Below are 24,113 nucleotides of genomic sequence, written 5' to 3'. Positions count from 1 at the left end.
TTTTCTGTTCACTAAAATGTCTCAGAATCTCTCAAAAATGTGCTGTTGAGAGGCTCTGTGGGATGAGGCTCTGATATCCCTTTATTTTCAGAAACCAGCTGTCATTAATACAGTAAAATATTGATTTGTTAAAAATTACTTGGAGGTTCTATAAAAGGCATGACCTCAAGCCTAATTCCCAAATTAAGTCAATTCATTTCTTTGAGGAGGAAGTTGAACCTCATGGGATTCAGCTTTACATTTATCAGCCTGGAGAACGCTTCCTCTCACCGTGTAGAATTCTGGAAAAGAAAAATGATCTGCAAGTAAAACAGACCAAGCTTATGCGGTTAATTCATTGCATTAATGTCCCGACAAGCCTCATTTTATATTTTCAGAAAAGCACTTAAGTTTTACATGACAGTGAAACCCGCTCATGGTGCGTAAATGCACAAAGCAAGCAGTAGAATGCTTTGACTGTTTCTAGGCTTGTGGTCATGGGTTATTAAGATGCTGAACATTCCTTCATGCATTATTATTTTTATGGGGCATTTAACCAAGCATAAATTATCTACAACGATTCAAATCTATATGGGGACATGCAATATTCTCTGTTTACAAAAGGGCAGCTAATGATGATTGACAGCAAATTGAAAAAAGGAAATTTCTAATAATATACAAACACGCAAGTGGCCACTCACACTCAATTGCCCTCGCAGGCTTCATGATGCTCAGAAACATCTCTAAAGAGTCACCTGATAGGCCGTGTTTAATCACTGTTGTTTTCTTCCCCCGTTAAACAGCCCTGATATCTGTGTGGAATCCACAAGGACTATTCGACTGCGCTGCCGCGAGATGGAAATCATGCTTCCAGAGGTAACGAAGTCTGTATTTTGCATTTCCCACACTCATTAGCGAAAGCAGTCCATCAGTGACACAAAACTTAAGACGAGAGCCTACTGTGAAAAAGTGATGACTGCATCATTTATTTCCATTCTGCGTGCCTTTATTTCCCCATATCCACAAAAATGCACGGATATCAAAAATTTGAAAGTGAATGGGTGGAAATGTTAACCCATTCGTTTATCATTCAATTATATTTTTACTAAACAAATTACACTGGAAATTCAATTTTGTACGAAGCATAACACCAATTAATATATTGTGCTTTAAGTTTTCTCCTTTCACCTAGCGCATTCATCTGAACCAAAAGTACAAAAGCCATCTATCAACTCAAAGTTGAATCTTTTACTTTATTCCTTTTTATTTTGCCTCTCTGCAATAAGCCCCTAATGCAGCATTCTTTATTATACGAGTAGCTTGACTCATCCGGTAAAGCCTGTGGGCACATTGAAAGCTGCGGCCCCCAGCACAAAGCATCAAGGACTTCATTTATAGTCTGCGCAACATATCACACCCAAGGCACACAAAATGCATCCATGTAACTAAAAAAGGATAAAATTAGCGAAGGAAATCCAATTGTTTGGTACGGCGACACAACATCATGAAAATCGTCGCAACACAATGAGAGTCAGTCGCGTCAGGACAGGGGCGGTTTAAAATAGGCTCTCAATAGCTGTGGAGATGCAGATCACAGAGACGGTTTGAATGGCACGGAACAAAGACCCGCTATCACCTCATACAAGCCCTCTACTCGTGGCACACGGCAGAACATAGCGCTTTGTTCGCCAAGAGAACAAAGTGAATGGTATTTGAGGCCAATTTCAAATGGTGCACAAAACTGTTTGGCAGATGTATTATGGGAAAAAAGAGAAGCACAGGTTATCAGTTGGACGTGGGCTTAGATTTAAAGATGTTGCTCTGGACAATGGAACATGAATCATGAGCTAAGCTCATGGGCTGCTAAAAGATAAAATGGTTGAAAGCATTACAAATAGGAGTTATCAACAGAATAAAGGGGATTAAACCGGTGTGATCTTTAAAAAAAAAATTATAGAATGGAAAGCTCTGGCTCTAAAATCTGATTGGATGAGCCTTATTTATTTCGATATCACTACATTGAAACGTTAACACACAGCTCGTTTTTCAATTAATAAGTCATTAACAAATCGGCAAATTTATGATAATTCTCATATTTAATTGCTCGATTTATGAAGGAACGCAACCATAATGTCTGAAATTAAATGTTGCGGAGCGTTACCGCCCCAGATGGTAAATGAGTCACTTGCGTGAATGTTAAAGCACCTGAATTAGCTTACAGTGGGAGAACCTCTGTCATCGGATAAAATATCACGCAGATTCACAGTAGTTACTGTTGTTTATAGTCATCCACGGCGTATTCAAATAGAGGCAGCAGTCAAGTCACTCAAATAGATTGAGAGTGTCTCTCTACTCTAAACGGCCTTGACGGACTCAATGTGATGATGAGCAGAAATGGGACAGCAAGTCAGAGGCTGTTTTGTGCAAATATTATTATATCTATTTGTGTGCATGTAACTGCATGCCATTAGTCTGGCTGTCCTTCGCTAAGAAGACAAAAACAGCCTCATCCCTGTATGTCATTTATCTGTGGACTTCTAAACGCGTCTGCTCATGCGAGAGGTTAAAGCGCGCAAGCAGACCCTCTACAGGGTATCTTTATCTCCACAATAATAATCGTTTACATTGTAATTCATTTTATAAATATTTGGCATTATTGTGTGCTTTTGCACGTCCCTCTGTGTGATAAGCAGAATGTTCGAGGATGTGCACCCGTCTATAGGCGCATATTACTAACGCGCACTTTTAAATAACTAATTAAATATTTCGCCATTGACTGTAGACTTCAGACCAGGTTCGAGTTGGTCTATGGCGCAGTTCCTCAAAATAGCAACGCGCCAACAATGTGCCTGAGCACACCTCTTTATTGGACCAACACACCCATGAGCGCAGAAATGAGCGCAAATGCATTTGCTATTTAAACAACACGGCTGTCCTTCGCTAAGCAGACAAAAACAGCCTCATCCCTGTATCCCTGGACGGGAAAATGAGATCTGCATCGGGCTGAAACTAGAAAAAACACTTGCGCTGTGCCCTGCACCGCATTGTGCTGGTTGTACGATAGGGCCCTTATAGTGTCTTGTCTTACTTGGTAACAGGCAAATAACATTTCCCTAAAATATGCCTGTTCTTTAAAGACAAGATGTTGCCTGCAACCAATTTACTTCTAAACTTTCAAGTGAATAGTGATCATAAAAATTAAATGTTTTAATTGATCATTAAATTGTAGAGATGTTCCGACACTGAGTACTGATCCGATACCTTGGTGTGTATCTGTATACAGCTGTATATACTCCTAGCCCTGTATGAATTGATATCATTATTTTATGGTGTGCTTACGACTTATCGCTTAATAAAACATGAACAAATACATACAGTAAACTAGAGTATTTTTATTATCTGACAGGCATTTGACAAGTGAACACAATCACATTCTCAGACACACATCCGCGTAGATCTAAAGAACCATCGAGGACCAGCAGAAGGGTCCTCAACAAGACACAAGGGAGGCAACTTCATCTTCATCAAAGACTGAGAAACACAGTCAGACAAAAAGATAAATAACCTTCAGTTCCAATGATCGCTCACAACATGTCTGTTGGCAATTCCCAGGAGAAACATGTGACCTATGGATTCTCGGTTGAATCACAATTAAGGGCTCCATCATTCTTTGGGAAGAACATTTAATGTCTAGTTTATCTAAAAGAATCAATCATATTGAAGGCTGGATGAACTTACAAATAAAAAATGGCAATCCGGGCATCATGATAAATTTGCTTATCTTGTTGTGGATTCCGGCGTCTGCTTACTCATGGTTTAAAATCGTCGTTCGCACATTATGACGTTACGTGGAATTAAATTATGCAAATGCATTCAACGCCTCCGTGAGACCATAACATTTCATCATTGAATGATGCAGACCGAAATCAAAACTTTGTTTCGGAAAACGTAGTCCAAGTAGTGAAAGTGTCCAGTAGAATGGTGAAATATAAATTACCAGAAAAATACAGTATGACTCAATATTGGCATTGTAATTACTAATAATCCGACCCAATCAGATTTCCTTTCTACACATGAAAACATCAGCCTTCACTATTACACAGAACCTATCTAAAGAAAAAAATACATTTGATATTATATCTGCTCCCAAACAAGACAGCATTGTAATATTTATTTAATAACTTCAAATAAACAACCTTAAGATATATAATGTTTGACAGAAAGCAGATTTGATTATTTTTCCATTAGTTCAGGATTGGCAAAAGTCACTGGATAAGGCTATCAAGCTTCACTCTCAGTATATAATACAATACACCCCAGGAAACACTGTAATCTCAGTCAAGCCCTGATGAATGACTGCAGATAGTGACTTTAGCAGGTCGTTGGTTATGTGTTTGAAGCAATAACTTTGCTGAAGGATTACAGTTGGTACGTAGATATTTTTAGACATAAACTTAAGACACCAAAGAGACTTGAAGTAACTGTCAACTGGAATCTGTGACATATGGTAGAAGTCTACAGCTATGCGAACCATGAGCACATAAACATACCACCACCCACTTACCACCTGAATCTTAACATCTGAATCATAATGTGTCATATGTGAGGTTTAAAGAGAATTTTTTCAATCAGTCATTTATTCAACCTCGAAAACTTATATGGCTATTTCTTCTGTAAAACAAAAAAGAAGATATTTTGAGAAATGTTTTTGTGTTCATAGAAGTCACTGGGGGCCAATGTTTTTGGTTATATTCTTCAAAATATCTTCTTTTGTGTTCTTTTCATGCAATGTACAATTGATAAAAGAAAGAAATGGGTTCACAACAAGTGCCACACCTAGATGATTAATTCAGGATCACCAGAGGCAAAGAAGAGAAATGCAGATTTGAAGAAAGCAAGGTTGAAGAATCAAGAGAAAACTGCTTCAGGTTTCAGGAGAGATGTTAATCATAATAATAATGATAATAAGGTATTTTATTTAGAAAATCAACAACAAAACATCAAGTCATTATAAATATTGCTCTAGGGTTTATACTGTATGTGTGGCCAATGTGGGATGAAGTGGTTTGTTGAAAATGTCATTTCGGTCAAAGCTTTTTGAAGAGTTAAGGGCTACAAATATTATACAAAATAGTTTTATAATAAAAAATATTATTTTAAATCTGAATCAAGATTTCACCCTCATCGTTTTTGACTGCTGGAGAATGTGTCTTTTACCTAGAACAGATTCGCTGTCTTTCTGTCCAGTTAAAGTAAAAATAAAAACAAATGCTATTTGGTTAAAGGGATATTTCTCTACCAAATCAAAATGTCCCCATGTTTTACTCACCCTAAATGTATCCTAACTGAACATGTTTTCTTCTTCAGTCTAGTCAGAGTTAATTCAGAGTCTTCCAGGAGATGATGCAGGCGTGTCGTAAATACCGGTGATGAACGCTGCATTTTTCGTTTTCAGCCAATAGGATAACGTCTACTCTGGCAGGAGATTTCGTCAACGTAATTTGCCGAAAGAACAAGCCTCTTCACACGCATTCGAGAGGTGACGATAGCTAGACATCAACGTTAATAGCGCTGTCAATGTGGATATTTCTCTTAAACAAATGCTTCAGAATGATTAAGACCATACGTATCCCTTTAAGTTCTATAATGTGACACATCCAATGAGAAGAAAACAAATGTATTGTGGTAAAAGCTCCCAGTGACTGGACTAAAGAATATTTATTGTGAAATAAAATGAGGTGTACTTTCAGCCTAAAGCAATAAGAAAGTCTGCAATATGCATTTGAAGGACGGTATATATTCAGGATGTAAAAGTGACTTGGAATAAAGCAAACAAAATAAAGATCGAAGGTCTAGCCTAACAAACTTTAATTAGTTGTCATCTATTTAATAATTTTAATACATGCAATAATTTACACTCTAATTATAATAGTATGTATAATGTACAACATTACTTGTTTACCTTGCTGTGTGTTAAAACGGAATGTAGTTTAATGTATATGACCTGTTCAATATGAATCTAACTGAGGTGGCCAAACAAATGAAAGAAGGCCGTATTTTCTCTTTCGTATAGGGACCAATTCTCACTATTAACTGGTTGCTTATTAGAATGCATTTTATTAGCATATTGCCTGTTTATTAATACTTATAAAGCACATATTCTGGATGACCATATTCTACATCCCTACACAATAGCTAAAGCTAACAACTATATTGAACTATATTAATACACACCAGATTAGGAGTTTATTAAGTTAATGGTTTGTTAATAGTGAGAATTGGAGCTTAAAATAAAGTGTGACCATTTTTTAAAATACATTTTTCCTGTCAAACCATGGGACACATTTACGGTATATTTAACTACCCGAATACTAAATACAATGGGTGAACCTGATAGCAAGGCCGGGTTATTATGCTGTAAAAAACAAACAGGCATTATGGCTTCCTGTATTAATGGAAACCAATTACAGATGCCTCTCTCCTGTTCTCTTTATAGATCCAGCTGTTGTGAAGATAAATTACTTTCTGTTGAAAACAACATAAACTCTTATTTTGTAACGCTCAGTTTACAACGTCGAGTGTTATTAAAACATGGCCGGTTGCATTGTACATAAATTAGCTGTCTATTAAGAGCTGCCTCTCAAGGGTTAGTTAGCAACGGCACAATGAAGAGGGATTATCCACGCTAAATGTGCCGCCACGTCTTAATACTTCTTGTCCTTCAGCCAGAGCACCGGACCATTTGCGTAATTGGTTTAAAATTGCAAACCACATACAAACGTAGGAATAGGGTGTGTGACATTATTGAAGCAAACAAATTCAAAGCAATTTCGCACCTGCTGTACGGCTGGTGTTTTTTGTCGCTCTAAGCCGGGTCATTTACACCGGCGGCCTCAGCTAAGTTGAATTTATGAGAGACCTTAAGTAGTTCAAGCTCATCTTCTCGTGAACGTTTAGAGGTGAGTTTGTCCTTGGGGACTTTTAATATTTGTGGTGTTGCTTGTCTTCCTGCAACTCTTTGGTCATTTTCTTATAAGGGGTTTTGTTCCAAGTAAAACACAAAAAAATGCGTGTTGCCCCATTTTATTGGTGCAATCCTCCTTATAATTACATCTTCATAAGATGGTTTCTACTTGCTGCCTGACTATTTGGGTTAGAGGGTAAGTGACTTAAACAAACAAACAATCCTACAGTACATTGTTTTACCCAGCTCACGTTGGCAATGCACATTTATTTAAGCACTTATTTAAACAGGTTACATCATTCACCCGACATACTGCAAGCGGAGAATATTGTTGAATATGTTTGGGGCACTAAATGATCTAATGCTTTAAGTTTATCAAATCAATTTGACCTATATTACAATATGTAAAAACATGCACTCACTAACAATCTTGTGCCAGCATGTCTATATCAATGTTTACCTTTGACTTCAGTATACGTACATAATTCTATGTTCATAACAGGTTCATAAAATATTTATGTTTATTCATCTTCATGACCTATATAACTTCGAAAACGTCGGATTCTGTGTATCTGTAATATCTTTTTGTAATATCTTTTGGGTTTTGCAGAAGGAAGTCATATAGGTTTGGAATGACATGATGGTAAGAAATGATGGAAATGTATTTTTGGGTGAAATATCTCATTAAATTCATGTAGTTTCTGTAAACACTGAAATATCGCAAATGTGCATATTGCATTAAGTTGAATATACAGGTAATGAATGTGCGATCCTAAATTTGCAAGTCTCTTATTGGACAAACAGTACAAAAATCTAGATCTAAGAGATGCTGCCTTTCTCTTTCTAATCAATCAGACGTTTCACCTAAACACAAACTACACACACATACACTGAAAGAGCCACCAAAGCCATATATCAAGAGTCCAGAACATCACAGAGACATGTGGGTGGCTTCTTTCAAACTACAGTAACTACCTAGATCACCCTAGCTACCTCCCGACAGTCCCTAGCAACATCATGGCAACCACTCACAGCATTGCCGGTGGATTCCGCAAGAATCACTCACAAAAACCTAGTTGTCATGTTCAATAAGAAAGCATTGGATGTTTTTGGCCGTATCAAGACAGCATGCAGCACAATGTGCAAGCTCATGAAAACAGTGGGGGAGTTTGTTACAACGGGTCAGTGATGGGACAGTATCATTGATATTGTAAGTGGCAGAGGTGGGTGAAGGATGCACACTAACAGGCCAGTGGACTGTTTGGCTTGTGCTGCATGTGTGGGCGCCCTCGTCGCATTACTGCGGCTCGTACACAAGCGTGTCATCCAGACAGGCGCCACAGCCTGAGACGAATACATCTCACCAGCACAGAAACAATCAGCGTCAGTACCAGAGGAGATGTATATGTCCACACTGCATCTATTGCACACGACTAAAACACAGACAGGCTTTTTATGCAAACAGATTTCTCAATAATTCACTGAAGCACAGTGGGAAAGTTATTCTGTTTTGTTGCGTACCACATAAATAAATAGCAAAATGTATGACATGCATGTTTACTAAAATATTTCAAAGTTTGTGCAAAGTGAACAGTTCATATTTTTGAAAGACGATGCAAACAAATAGTCAAACTGATTCATTGCAGGCAAGGATGCCGAAAGAAATGATTCATAGAAATTAGTAAAATTTCCTAACTCCAACCAGATTTTAATGAGGTCTACGTCAAAGAAACGATTGAAATCTCTTAATTTTATTCTGATAACACTCGAGACTTAAATAAAGTGGGTGCACAACACAAAATTGAACACATGTAGAGGCCATTTAAAATCACTGCAAGACATTTTACGAATCAAGACTAAACACATCATAAATATTTAATACACTGCTAATCCCTATGTGTATGAAAGAATATTATAATACTTCCACTAAACCTAAAACTGCAATCCGTAACCTTTTGGTTAAAAAATCTGTTATTTAGCAAGTACAAAAAAAAATAATCGGTGTTAAAGGTAAGTTACCCGAATTCACAACAATAAATTTATAATAATGATTTATAAGTCGAGCTGTCCATTTCACTGAAAATGTATAGTTTAGTAAAAACGTCATTATTTAAAAAAACTAAATTTTGGAGATGCAGATCGATGCAAAGGTTACACATTACAGGTCACTGCTGGTTAAACTCACGTTTATGTTAATCAGATTAAATTGACTGAATCGGGTGGAGCTTTAGAGGGGGGGTGTGTACCTGACAGGCAGATGTTATATGACATGTGTCTGTACTTAGAAACAAAAACCTCACAATAACCCAATTTGACAAAAGGGCACGCTGTCACCCATCGCCTGAAAAACAGGTTGTGCCCTTTGTGTGAATCAGCCAATCAGAGCCCATTGATGACACAGCGAGCTGGAGGAAACAGCTGATTAGAGAATACAGCGGTACATTAAGGAGATGCTCTGCCTATTCAATCCATCAGAGCACAACAGAAGAAACAATAAAGCATACAGACATACATCTATTAAAGCTTTGAATGAGTTACGATGATGTTCGCCAACCCGAACGTTTGGGTTTTATTGTTTAGAGATTTAATGGAGGCATCAGTCCTCTTTCATTTAAACATCCACTGTGACTCAGATTGTTCTGCTAAAAACCCTAGGAAGCAATAAAAAGAAGCAACAATGAGGCAATGAGTTGACATACAGTACTGTAAGGATATAGAATTTTGAAATGACCAATCCTGTTGTAGAGTCATATGATTTCTGCGATGCAGAAAATGCAGACAGAATCGCAGAATCCAGGCATTGACATTTCATTACACTGTACTTGTATATGTGTAATGACAATAAAGTTGAATCTAATCTAATAAAAAAATGTAATGAATGACACTGAATCTTGCAAATTTTGAATTTCTTAAAGAAATAGCACTGAACAGTTTATAAAACTAAATTTGTGCTTTAGATAACATCAGTAGTGATTCAGATGCGGTTTAAATATGCAATCTGCCTGTTCTGCGTGTCTCTGAATGAATGATTTGAGCGGTTTCCTGCACGCATGACACTTCTGTTTACAGCTTCTCACTTTATTGGGATGCGGACACATCTCGAGAGCTGCCCTGAGAGTTTATTTCATGATCATTTCACAGCTTAAATTGAGTAAAGGTACTGTCAAACATGCACTAAAAAGGTCTTTGCGACAACCCGTCAAAATAAAAATCAGGTTAACTTAAAGTCCCCATGAAACGGAAGTTGCAATTGTATTCTTTTCCGTATCTTGATGTATATCCGAGTGAAATTAGAAAAAAATGTAGGGCGGGGCTTTATTTTGCCCTTCCCTTTTTGATTGGTTTGTTGTAAATTGGGCCTGGAGGGGAGCGCTAAAAATGCCTAGCCATTGGACGGTGAGTATAATCCTACCTCTTTTTTGTTGCTTATCTCATGTGTTATTTCATGGTGACTTTAAACTAAGTACGAATATATGAATAAACTATAGTATATATTATATTATTTCCTTTATTAAAGTAAATGAACTAGTAAAATAAAAGTATAGATCTGATAAAACAGAAGATGCACTGAAGAGATGCTGGATTATATAAAAATAGTTATGGATTTATGGATTGTTTCCGTAAGATAAAAAACCACTGTATCCTAGGTTTCTTACTATAGATAATGAATAAATGCTAACATACACTTGAGTTCTTATCATGTGGGTACAAATATTATTATTGTAAAAAATGCAAAACACCGAATCCACAAAATATTACGGAATTTGGGAAAAAATAAAACAGATTTTGGGAAAGAAAAAACTACTAGTGTAATTCAACCTATGAATGCTTTACTTGTAGCTATCAATACACATTATGCAGGGAAACAATCATTTAAACATAAGAAAAAGTTAACACTTCTGTCTATTTCATCTCATTGCAAAAAACAGAGACATTAAAAGGATCTCAACTTCTCGTCCACGGTACGCACACGTCTTGACACCTGCAGCCATGCGCCCTCACTGCGAGATGCATTTGGACACGTAATTATAAAAGCACTTAAAGGTGTTCGGCACAATCCAGTTCGCTTTTGCTCTCAATGCCCTGTGCCCTCATTTAAAGGCATTAAAAACAACGCCTGTAGCCGCACGGCTGGTCACGTCTGATGTTGATTTTGTCTGACGGTGCAGAAGGTGATGTGAGGTGTGAGAATGTGGCGTGAGTGTTGATCTCAGAAATGATAGCTGTCTGAAAGTGGCAACCTTCCATGGGAAATCACATTGCTAGAAAGGGCACACGTGGGCCTTTTGAACTGACGATCTGCATTCGATGTGCAGAATATTTTCATTTATTTTAAACTATTTACAAGGTATTGGTGAATGCGTTTTGTTTGGATCTTGACCACAACAAAAAGGGTGTTTGCAAACTTTTCCTTTAGTGACATCATGTTTCTTTAGGCTGCAATTGTAACAAAAGTATTGAGCAAGTAAAAATATGTGTTCAGAACTGCCTGCCTCCTTCCTTTACCCAAATTCCCAATGAGTGAAGTCTGAAGAAGAGTAGATTTATTCAGCCTTTTTTCAGATTTAAATATTACCGAAAGCATGTTTTTCCCCTCAAAAGTTCAATATTTGGTGTCTTACTCAGAGCTCAGAGCATGATCCATCAAACCTCAGGGGAGAAAAACGAGTGCAATTAAAAAATAAAAGTTCATAAGAATGCGGCTTAGCAAGATTCACTGCGTCAGAGAACAGTCATGGTTATTCTAGCAGCCCACATTTTCCCCATTCTGAATTGTATTGCATTGCCCACTTCCATGATGCCAATGGTGGAATCGATTCCTTTTTCACACTTTGTACATTGACAACAATAAAAAAACGGAATGAACTTACAGTCCCCAGCGTGTCTGCTGCCGTGCAATCGATCTTTTTCATCCTGCGAGATGCTACAGTGTGTAGATCCTCACACCATCAAATGCTAGAAGAGAAACACAGAGATAAAGCTGTGAATAGACACATCAGACATAAGAATATAAAGAGGAATAGTAACAGAAAGGCATTAGCAATTAGAACAGAGGTAGAAGGTTAAGATCCTGTGTAAACACAAAAGACAGCTTAACACCCACACCAAGATTACAGTTGAGCCACATCCAGATTTATATTGTATTACAACAGCTCACAAACACAAACCTGAGCCAGCAAGCTAGTGGCAGATTAGGCAAACAATACAATTGAGAAAACGTGTGCAAACACGCCCACCAACTCAACTTATTAAACTGACAAAACCTACAACAGGAGTGATGTAATACAGTATATAGAGACAAATGTGCTTTAAAATAACGTTATGAACATTGCCAATAATACTGTCTTCTGGCATGCCTTGCAAATGGTGGTGTTTTTTTGTTTGGTTTTCATTTTTTGTGAAAACCATTCCCACAGATAATGCATCCACAAGTCTCTTTCCACATCTGTGTCACCATTTTGATAGTGACCAGTTACGTGTTTTGCTTCTTGCGAGATTGGAGTGAACTGCCCATTGGTGCCCTCTTCGTATGAACGCACCAATGTTTAAGATTCACAATGTTCTGTCATTTAGTAAAGTTATCTACACTACATCTTATATTCAATAAATCACCCAGCTCTACCTACAGTAACACTGGTGAGGATATTCACATGTGTACACCAAATAAACACGTCAAAATGTTTAGGAAAAGTAAGCCCAAGGTTATTTTATTTTAGTTTACTCAAATTAAAAATTTTAAAACGTATCGGTTCATTGAAATCAAATCAAATATTGACATGAAAATGTTTGGGGAAAAACTTAAATCACTAAAATGATAAAAATAAACATCAATATTATATAGCAAGCAACATAAATAATAAACAAATAAATTATAAAATGACAAAAGGATATAGAAAAATTGCTAAACCTAACTAAAATGACAAATTATAAAAATAAAAGCTATTTTTAAATATTAATAAAACTGAAATCAAAACTATAATAACTCTGATGCATACTTAAAGAGGTCATATGGCGCCAATACGTGTTTTTCTGTGTCTTTGGTGTGTTATAAGTTGCCCATGCATGCATGCATTAAAATTGCACAAATTAAAGTGTAGGAACAAAAGATGCATTCTATGTTAAAGCGAATGCTCACCAAGACCTGCAGGTAACGCCTTGTGTAACCACACCCCCACAGATCTACGTCAGTTCGTGGTATGATTCGACTAAGACCACCCAAATGTATACGCGGGTAAGGTGGGCGTACCTGTCAGTACAATTGCTCTAGAACCTGATGTTCCAAATATGGTACATTTCCGTCACACGCTTGCAGTATTCGACCAATCACTACGCACCGTGTAACTGGCCAATCATAGCACACCTCGCTTTTCAGAGCCTTATGATGAATGTTCCAGCACCTTGCAATACAACAGGGAAAAACTGTTTGCTTTTCCAGACAGTCAAGGCAATGAAAGAAAACCAAACGTTACCCTGGTGATTGTCAGAATCACGCTTTCTTTGCAGCAATAAGGTCTGTGATGTAAACCGTGATGGTTTGTGTGAGCAGGGTTGGAACGTGTCAGACTAAATTGGGTACAATAACAAGTCAAGAACGTTTTCTTTCTTTCTCTTCACGGTAAAAGATGAATAATTTCCTTCATAATCACATACGGATAATGACGCACGAAAGATTGACGGTTTTGCTAGCTAGTGACTCACTGCGCATCCAAAGCCAGTCGAACCGCTGGCATCCCACACCGCTCTTTAAATCAACCCTCCACTCCACAGACTCTCCAAATCACTTTAAAAAGTCCTCGGATAATTATGGGATTCTGTGCCATTAGTGGCCTAACTCAGTTATGCTGCTACAGGCTGATATTAAATGGAAAATGAAGCAGGAGGCAGAAAAGATAATAAGGAATATTAAGCTATTTGAATGGCATTGGGACACACTGTCGAGACGCAGCCGTCACAGAGAGATTCTTTTCTCGGGGGAAGCTTACTCGCAAGCGTTTCTTGACATCATTGTGCGTCATTCAGATACACACGACTGTCCCTGCAAACCCTGTCTTTCAGACTGCTGGTGGCGAAAAATAAAACTGAAATAATACAGGAATCAGGTCATGGTGAGGATCGGCCAAAGCTCGCTTTCTGTTTTCTTTTGACTGAACACTTCCTGTGAGATGTCATGTATTACATGCTACATGTAAGGTAACATATTATCTAACATTACAAAACAAATATAGAACTAATGTAGAATGTTATACTGTATTACAGTAGAATAATATCATTACACAATACAATATTAAAATGTAATATATTGTATTGATGCATGAAATCCTACATTGGGTTTTCTATATTATATTATATTATACTGCATTACACAATACAAGAGTACCACTGAATTATATTGTGTTGTATTGTACTGTATAATACAATACATTACTGAAAAAAGTGACGCCCAGAGACCCCAGATTACAATTTGTTTCATTTTTAAAACTACATAAATTACATTTATAATAATGCCAAATAAAAGCCTTTTATCAGAGGTCTCGGACCTCACCAAACATGTGCTGAAAAACAATTCACCCAGCCAATTCTACACAGATTGTAAAACACAGACTTAACAAGAGCTTGTTGGTTTTGATTCCATGTCCATTTATATTTTTCACAGATTAAAGGGTTTAAAATACAACCTGGTCCAATCAGAGTGTAATATTACCCGAGGTGCTGCGGAGGAAATAACCTCATCACAGTGAGCAAAAGCAAAAGATTGGAAACATCACGGCTTTCATCAGACGCCAAACGCTTTACATACGGGAATCCACTGCGATCAGACATCCGGGTGGAATTAAAAACATGTCTTTAATACAGTGACCCTTAAGACTTTGTATGCTTAAGAGAATGCATTTAAACAAAAAGTTATATGAAAATAAATAATTCTTGAGGTTTTCTCAGGACTCATGTCACCTCGTGTACAACGCTTTTCTTTCTGAACAGTGTATCCACTTATTTAACCTACCAAACTCTTTCATTGTGAAATATATTTCTTACGTCTCTAGGTTTGACATTCTTCCTAATGCAATGACGTTCACACATTTGTAAATGTGGCTCAAGTGACCAAATACTTTTCTGTATTACACAATCTAATATAGATGAGTATTTTAACACAGATGTATCTTCACAACGACATGCTTCAACTCTGTTAACTGCATCTGTAACTTCAACAACTGCATTAACTCACCTATTGCACTGCAATTTTAATAGCTAGTCTAAATTATTATCTGTTCATAGCCACCTGTACATTAATGTTCATAGTATATAGCCATCTGTATATATTATACTGTACATTAATGTTCATAGTATATAGCCATCTGTATATATTGTTCATAGTACATACCTACTGTCATATTTTCATAGAACATACCTACTGTATAATATTTTCATAGTCCATGCCCACTGTTTAATATTTTCCTAGTATTGTATTCTGTATTTATTCTAACTGTATATCCTGCACTTGCTAACTGCACTTCTGGTTAGACCTAAACTACATTTCGTTACACTGTACTTGTATATGTGTAATGACAATAAAGTTGAATCTAATCTAAAATCTAATCTTCAATCCATGACAAGCACACCAGTAGATGTTGTGTGATGGTCAATCCTCTCCAGTAGGGGTCACTGCTGAGCTGCTAGAGAGGATTTCAGCTTCAAGCGAGTTTATTAAATGTAGTGAGTGAGTCATATTACTGACTGCAGAGAGCAATTCTACATGTATAATGATGACATGAATATTGCAAGAAATATTAAAAAGAATGAAAGACTGTTTGATACTCATTATAAGAAAAAGTAATACAGGAGAGCTCTCTGATTACCAATATGAGTTGAAATCAAATCTCGAATAAGATGATTAAAACGCTGAGCTTGGTTATTAGCAAATGCTCACATATCAATCAAAACATCCTCATTTTTATCAAGCTGATTTTAATACACCGATGGCAAGCTCCAGAATCGGACGGTCCACAAAATCAGTTTCATACAACTCTGATTTACAAGGAGTCGGTCTAGATCATCTTATTCTAGCCACTGGCACAGTTTCAACCTGATTCAAGAAGTGATCTCATGGAAAAAACCAACACAGCGTAAAATCGTTCAATAAGCGCTGTGAGCCAAATCTGAGAATTGATGGAAACAAATGTCTGTTGCATCTCGTCTCAATACAAATTATCATCAGATTTGAAAGCAACCGAGAACGTCAAGAGCTGCCAAGATTACATCACAGTCCATCATTCAAAAAAGTCTGTAAAACGACACAGCGAGGCCATAGCAACAGCCCTGCTAAAAAAACCAACATCATGTAAATCCAGTTTATAATGCGATTCAACATTCTCTATTCACTTCTGTTCTGACATTTTCAAGCTGTTAAATCTAAAAAAACATTCGACATGCGTCAGGCACTAACATAATATCTATCACTCAGACGTCTGCTTCGGCTTCAAATGCAACAGTTGGTCTCGGCGGGTTGCAGCCTACAGAGCAAAATAAACCCTCAAAAGTGCTGAAGTCTGACAGTTCTGAACTGCACTTTGATTTCTGAATCTTTCATTTAAACAGCATCTACGTGCCACCCACAGCCTCACCGATGGGCTTTCTCCGGATGCCTTCCATGACTCTGGAACGATCTCCCTCTTGCCACGAAATCTACAAAATTGGTGTTGTCTTAAAGAATCGGCTAAAAACACATCTCTTCCATCAACATCTCACACATTAGTACAGTTCTCTACTTCTTTCGCAACTTTGCTATAAGTTGTTTAGCAGGTTTTAGTATAGCCTGTAGTATAGGCCCTATACAGTAGTATTAACTGTCTGTTCATTGAATCCTGATCAGACATTTCCTAGGGTGCGTTCTTGTGTAGTGGAAAACAAATAGAGAGGTCTCACTCTTAAGACACGTCTTTAACATTTTCAATACTGACACTTACATTTACAAGACAATATTATTGACATTTACAAGACATGACGCAATGGCCAAAGATGTCTGTTGATTTGAACTTTTCAATGCAAATGATAGGCCTATCTAATATGAATATCAACTACATATTATATCAGCAAGTCTGAATGGTTTAATTTAAAACAAAATAATCAAACTGCATTAAAAAAAACAATTTCACTTCCAAAATTCCAGCGTTTCAGAGTGAAAAGAGATTTGGTTTAAGCTTTCAGTAATTGGATTGTTAGGTGAAAGGAGAGAGACCTGAACGCGACGTACCATACAAAAATGTGAATGAAATCTGTCATTTGCTAGTGATATTGAAATGTTGAATACATGAAACAAGACAAACAGTAGAAAACTAAACAATTGTCTGGCCTAGATGACATCAGCTTGAAAATAACGTCGGAGGCACAATTAACAAACATTAGTTTTATTCGCATTGACAAGAAATTATAAATTTAGCAGAATAACAGTACTTGAATAAAACATTCTGAACTGTTTGTGTGGAATGTCAAAAGATCATTTCAAAACTTGGACAATGGTTTTTATGGGATGCACGATAAATTATCGGCCATATCGATATCGGCAGACTTTATAATAAAATGTAGGCTGATATATTATAGCCGATAAATCATAAATAATTTCCTCTGGTTAAACTTCTTCAGCTGCACATTGCTCACAGTTTCTTTCTGTCATGATCATTCACTTACTGATATTAGCATAACATTGTTTATGTAGGTACAGATGTAGATACAGTATTTATGTGTAAATTATAGGAACAAAAGCACATTGTTTGAATCAGACTAATGTCTGAATGCTTTCTGTCTCGAGAACTGTTAGACTCTTCTGTTTTGCTCTGGAAGAAACTATAGTTTGTTTGTTGAATAAAAAACCTACCAGAAAAGTCTGAAGGTTAAAGAATCTTTTACTAGTGTAAAGTAGGCATGGTACATTGTCAGGGATGTGGTAAAGAACCCAAGTGCAGGCAGATACGGGGATGACGGGGTTAACCAGAGTTTATTATAAAATAAACGCAAAACAAAAACCCACAAGGGGGTAAAACAGGACAAGATTAATAATAATCAGGACACGGACAAACTAGACTGAGAAAACAAACACTAAGGACCGACGTGACGCGGAGACCGGATGCACGGCTAATCAATACAAGGTTTCAGACAAGGCCTGCATACAGCATACAAAGTACAATGAACGAGCACAGGACAATGAACACGAGGATGTTTTAAAGGGTAACAAACACAGGATAATTAACAAGGGGCAGGTGAAGGTAATGAAACACTAATGGGAAGGCTAACGAGACAAAAGGGCGGGAAACACTGCCGAGACACGAGAAAGCACATGGCAAGTCAAAATCAAAACAAAGCCATGTCTTTCTCACACAAAACCTAAGGCTATGCCATGACTCCGCTGCAAGACCAAGAATAAACATGACATGATAGCGGAATCATGACAGTACATGATTTTCAGGAGGAAAAAGAGAACTAATGGTTACCTTGTTTTCTGCAGTTAATGTTTTCAGATAAAAGCAGTTGTCCACTCTTTGCCTTTTGTTTCAGTCTTAGGGAATGTTATTTTAATATTTAGATACTGTACTGTATATGGGCCAATAAAACAGTTATTGGCCTTCAATGTTAAAGAACCATCGGTTATCGGCGCATCCCTACAACAGTTGTTAAAAAAAACATAATTTACTGAATTAAAAGGATAAACAGGCTACTGTTATATATTCTACAAAAAAGCACAGAGAACAAAATTGCATTTACAGTATAACCGCAGTGAGATTCCCAGATCATTCCAAGATTGAACCAACAAAGCCAAACACTTTTGTAATATAACTGCTGTTATTGTGTGTGTGTGTGTGTGTGTGTGTGTGTTGATACAGACGATTAATATAGGTCGTAACAGATTAAAAGCCTTGTAAAAACACAAGCAAAAAGCCTTTGTAGGCGCAACTGATGGATGACGGGTATATCTGAAAGTAACAAAGAAGCTGGAAGCAGCAACAGGCACGGCTCCAAAACAATTTTTCTGTTTATAAAGACGGATGGGTGCGCTGTAAAGTGCTTCAAAGCAGAATAAACTTGCGGTGAGGTTCACTCTCAGAAAATGATTAGACAAAAACATGCAAAGCTCCGATCGTCTTTGATCGGACATTTGAACACTCAGTTCAACAAAAACACAGAAGAATATTGGAGGAACAAATGCAAGGCTTTCTTCCATTCGTACAGCACATAAATGCAGCTCCGTCTTGCAGATGGCACAGGATAATAACAGCTTTGTGTGCGCGTCTGGATTGTAATCAACATGTCTTGCATGTATGGGATGCACCGGTGGCAAACAAAGACAGGATAAGCAACGGCGCAAGACATTCACCACAAAGCTTTAAAATAAAATGGGGAAAACAAAAAACACCTGAGGCATTTACATGAGCCTGGTTTGTTGACATATATCTGACATGCATGTATGCGTATGTAGCGTTATAACACTGCAGCATGACAAAATGCAATGAAACCCAAGCTGTCATTATATATAAAACTACACAACCATCCCATAAACCAAAAATCATTCATTCTGCTAACCGTGTTTTGTAAGAGTTACGCTGCTGTCATTTTTGCATTTTATGCATTCTTGCTTACGCACGAACACTGAAATGAAGCCAACGCCTTTCACAAGCAACGCAATGGGGCGTTGGTGTGAGAAAGCCACAAAAATCACAGCTCTGGGTTACCATTCCATAGAGACTCCTCACTTCTGGTCTTAAATGCATAACAGTTAGGACAACCAAAAATAACCCAGACTTTAAAATAAATAAAAGGGAGAATATATGGATACAAAGTTTACAAACAGCCCGTTGCAATCTCTTTCTTAATAACTTTCCACTATGCGCTCCATAAATACTGGATTAACCCAACATTTATCCTGCGAGATTTTCCAGAGACAAATGTAAACAGATCATAATGAAAGGTTTGAAAGATGTCACTGTGTTGTTTTGGGAAATAAAACAGTTAAAAACCACCTTGCTCAAACAGGTCTTTCAAGAAGGATCTTTAAACGTCACATTTGAAGGAGACACCAGAAATATAACTGTTCAAAATCCCACAAATGCCCCGAACTTCTGCACATAATAACGTGTTTTGGTGTTAATCTAGAAGATGCAAAATAAGGTAACATGTAAAGCTAACAAACTAGACTAAGAATTCTGAGGAAAACAAGAGCTTGCCTGTGCAAACTTGTAAGTCCAATGAAAGGGCATTTTGGGAGGTTGCTAAGCAATTGCTATGTGGTTACTAAAGCATTGTCCACACCGGGATGATAATCGCACGCGTTTATCGTCAATGTTTAAGGCCTCGTGACTAAACCAAGGGCACCAATGTGAGTGTGCAGTGTGCACACCGACGCACAAAACGGCAGACGACTCTGGCTTGTCTTTTTTGGTTTGACATGCTGCGTTAAAAACTGGTCGACCAATGAGATTGACGCTTTTGTTCACGTGCCTGGAGCTGCTGAAGTTACAGTAAAACAGCCTTGCCGGACACACATTGACGAAATGAAGAAAGATAAAATTTTTATTCTGTTTTACAAGCGAGAGTCTGAAGCATAAAGTTGCACAGCGCCACCTTGTGCACCGGGGTATTTCTGTTTTATATTAAGCACCATCTATGTCAGGATTTTTTGTAAAAAATGTGTACATTCACTAGGCTCATCGCCATTGAAAATCGTTGGGATATGAACGCCAAAAAACGTCTAGAAAAATGCTGTCGATAAGCATGTGGGATTATCGTCCCGGTGTGTACGAAACTTAAGGTCTTCAAAGTCATTGTTTAGTGGGACACGTCGAAAGAAGATCTCAGCCTCTCTCTGTGATATTCTGGTCTCTATTACTCGTTAACCCTGAGTCTATGAACTTTTTCGCCAGTTGATCTGTATGCCTGGCATGAACATGTAACAAAACACATTTAGTGCAAGTGATAGATTATGCGTAACGCTGATCGTGCACAAAGCAAATGACAAGATGATCGACTTGAAAATATTAGGCGACTATAGAACCCAAGTGATCACAACAAACTGGACAACAATGGACTTTAGGCCATGCAAGAAAATATATTTGAATGTCTTTGTATTAAATAAAATATGTTGGATTTATAAAATACAATGCTTGTTAGCTTTAAAGTGATTTATAATTCAATCTATTAAACATACCTTGGCACTTCTTGGCAATGAAGCGTCCATAATAATCTAATAAACTACATCCCTGCTAGGACAACCATGTGATTTGGTCTGAACTAAAAAAGAACTTGTTCTCTAAATCTTCAAAAATAATCTATGTGCTAGTGCTTTAAAGGGATAGTTCACCCCAAAATGAAAATTCTGTCATCATTGACTCTCTCTCCCTCAGATTGTTTCAAACCAGTTTGTTTTGTTAAACACAGAGAAAGAATGTCAGTAACCAAACAGACCCCATTTACCGCCATAGTGGGGAAAATAAACACTATGGGAGTCAATGGGAGATGCGATCTGTTTGGTTACTGACATTCTTACAAATATCCTCATGTGTGTTTAGCAGAACAAAGAAACGTTTACAGGTTTGAAAAAATCTGAGGGTGGGTAAACAGAATTTTCATTTTCATGTGAACTGTCCCTGTCACAGACCTGAAAACTTTGATAACATCTATTAAAAGAATATCAGTAAAACAGCTTTACACACAGAACATGGATCCTTCTGGTGAACTTCAGTAGGATTTTGCAATATAGTCCGGGGCCGTCATGCTTTAGTTTGAAACATTATTATAAGCAGCAAATGCTAAACTCCAATCATTGAAACAACAAAGAAACAAGAGCCTTTCAAATCTGTCGTCTCGGGTGTCAATGTACTCCTGAGACAAAGAAATTGTGTAAAGAAGAAACTCACCTGTCTGTGTCTGATGCTTAACAAACACGACTGCTTTCATCTACAGAAAGAGAGAGAGAGAGAGAGGCCTGCTACTCCAATAGACAGCATGACAAATCCAAATGTTTTGAGCGTAGTTTGAGTGCCGCGTGGATCCACGCTGCTTTGAAATGATGAGATTGTACATATGTGCAGCACAAGCCAATGATGTGTCACTTACAAACACTCCCCCCCACCGACTCTACCCCACCCACAAACCCGTGTCCAAACCAGCAGATCTGGCTCTAACTCGCTGGAGGAGAAAGAGTGTGCGTCTCTAACGCGGCATAACCTAAAACATGAGCTCTAATCCCACAAACCACTCATTCTCTCCATTGTTTGTGTAATGTAGAGAAGTGCCACACCTCTACCAGGATTTAACCTTCCTGAAACGCTTCCGACACACCAGTCACACCACACGTCACGGTTAGGAGCACTCACAGGAGCTGTTGGTCGAGATGGTTTGGTTGGGGAGGTCACAGAAGAGGACACTCACTGGAGATGATGGTGTCGAGCCGTTCTGGTATTTGAATGCAAGCTTGCACATTCAAAGTTAGGAAAATCTTTAAGACCGAGGGCGAGGTTCAGGTGAGCGATACACATACGGTGACGTCCATAACTGCTTTAAACGAACAAATGACAATGTCACGGAGAACTGGTATTGCTGTGAGGTTGCTCTTTCATATGTCAGAGTCAGGAGATTTCTCAAGTCTCACATGTTTCTCCTAAAATTGCTTAATAGAAGGGAATTGTTGACACACATGAAGGGTGTGAAATGAACGTAAACTGTGGAGGTAAACTAATCTGGATTTGGGTAAATTTGATGAGAAATGTTTGAGTTCACATTGAGATCCACGTTTAGTTTGAGACACAGACTACATTTACATGGACATCAGTTATCTCATTATTTGTCATATTCTGATTTAGACAATATTAGGATTGAGGTGATGCTTTCATGTTCCAGTTTTACATGTTATAGTACATAGATCGATTATACGGCATGCGTCATTTTACGTCCCCAGGCGACACTATCCAACGTTTGTTCCAAAAAGACATTCAAGTCAAGTCAGCTTTATTTACATAGCGCTTTTTAAAATGTTCATTGTTACAAAGCAGCTGTACAAGAAAACATTGACTATAAGCAAAACATATAAGGTTATGCAAGTCAAAACACAGGTCAAATATCAGACACACAATAAATTCCTATATGCAGTGATAAAACTATAACATTACGCCAGTAATAATGCGACATGTGTACATGTATATACTGCACTTCGATAATGTGACTAAAATAGGAATACTACACAAGTCTGAATTCCATCTGTATTTACCCAATGACATATCGCTGATCTTAAAGGAGTAGTTCACTATAAATAAAAAATGTCATGATAATTCACTTACCCACAAGCTATCCGTGTGTTTATTTTTTCTGTCAAAAACAAACCTTTTGAGGAAAGGTTCCAGGGTTCTTCGCCATTTAATAGACTTCATGTCATGATCCCGCCTTCCTAGCAGCTGTATTATTTGTTCTGACCGAAGGGATCATGACAGCCCCACGTGTTTGTGTTGGAAGCACATGGCCATTGATTGTGCCTCGTGCTCTCCTGTCTTGCGTCTTAGCCCCGTACCCTTGTTTCGTTAAGTTATTTTGTTCCTGTTTTCCCCTCATTGTGTTAATAAAATGTCAATAAAATGTATTTTGTTGAGAGCTGTCTGCACTTGAGTTTTGTTTCATGTCAGTCTTATGACACTTTTGGTAAAGTTCAAATTTCAGTTTCATCGCAGCTTCAAAAGGCTCTACTACACGACACCAGACGACGAATAAGGATGTTTGTCTAGCGAAACAATTAGTCAATTTCCAATCAAATTTCCACAAAAATTTGTTTTTGAGAGAAGAAATAAACAAATCATGAAATGTAAATTTCATCTCCTTTAAGCAAGCACTGCACAAATGGCTCATTTTAAGTGGTTAACATGCACAAGTTAATAGTATAACAAATACTCATTTGCCATTGACCTTTAAGCATGACTGGTGTTCCTCGTAGCCCACAGTCATAAAGACAAATAGAACAGCGGAGGCTACTTCTATTCACCACAATCAACAAAATGTAATGGTTTACTTATTTTAAACTTCAATGCCTCGATTTTACTCAATCGTGCGTAATGGCACCACTAACTGAAAAGTAACATAATTGTAAGAGGCTATCTTGCCGTTATACTCATTATATTGATGCCGGTCGGCCCAACTTGGT

The 24,113-nt window shown here is 37.6% G+C and overlaps 1 protein-coding gene across 2 annotated transcripts in view; it reads right to left on the bottom strand.

Annotated features, from left to right (window-relative positions):
* The window catches only part of LOC306889603 (3',5'-cyclic-AMP phosphodiesterase 4D-like), a 113,321-nt gene extending 91,110 nt beyond the window's left edge, over window positions 1–22,211 (bottom strand). The window contains exons 1-2 of one of the 2 annotated variants that reach the window (XM_079448725.1): window positions 21,844–22,211; window positions 11,815–11,899 (exon numbers count right to left, since the gene is read on the bottom strand). In XM_079448725.1, the coding sequence (XP_079304851.1) occupies window positions 11,815–11,856 (42 nt within the window). In that variant the 5' untranslated portion in view covers window positions 11,857–11,899; window positions 21,844–22,211. The remainder of the gene's footprint in view (window positions 1–11,814; window positions 11,900–21,843) is intronic. The other variant, XM_079448723.1, reaches the window with a different exon arrangement.
* Between the last annotated feature and the right edge of the window lie 1,902 nt (window positions 22,212–24,113).

This window comes from Barbatula barbatula, assembly GCF_947034865.1.
Source record: "Barbatula barbatula genome assembly, chromosome: 24".
Lineage (NCBI taxonomy): Eukaryota > Metazoa > Chordata > Actinopteri > Cypriniformes > Nemacheilidae > Barbatula > Barbatula barbatula.
The sequence above is the reverse complement of the archived record's forward strand: the minus strand, read 5'-3'. Positions and strand labels throughout refer to the sequence as shown.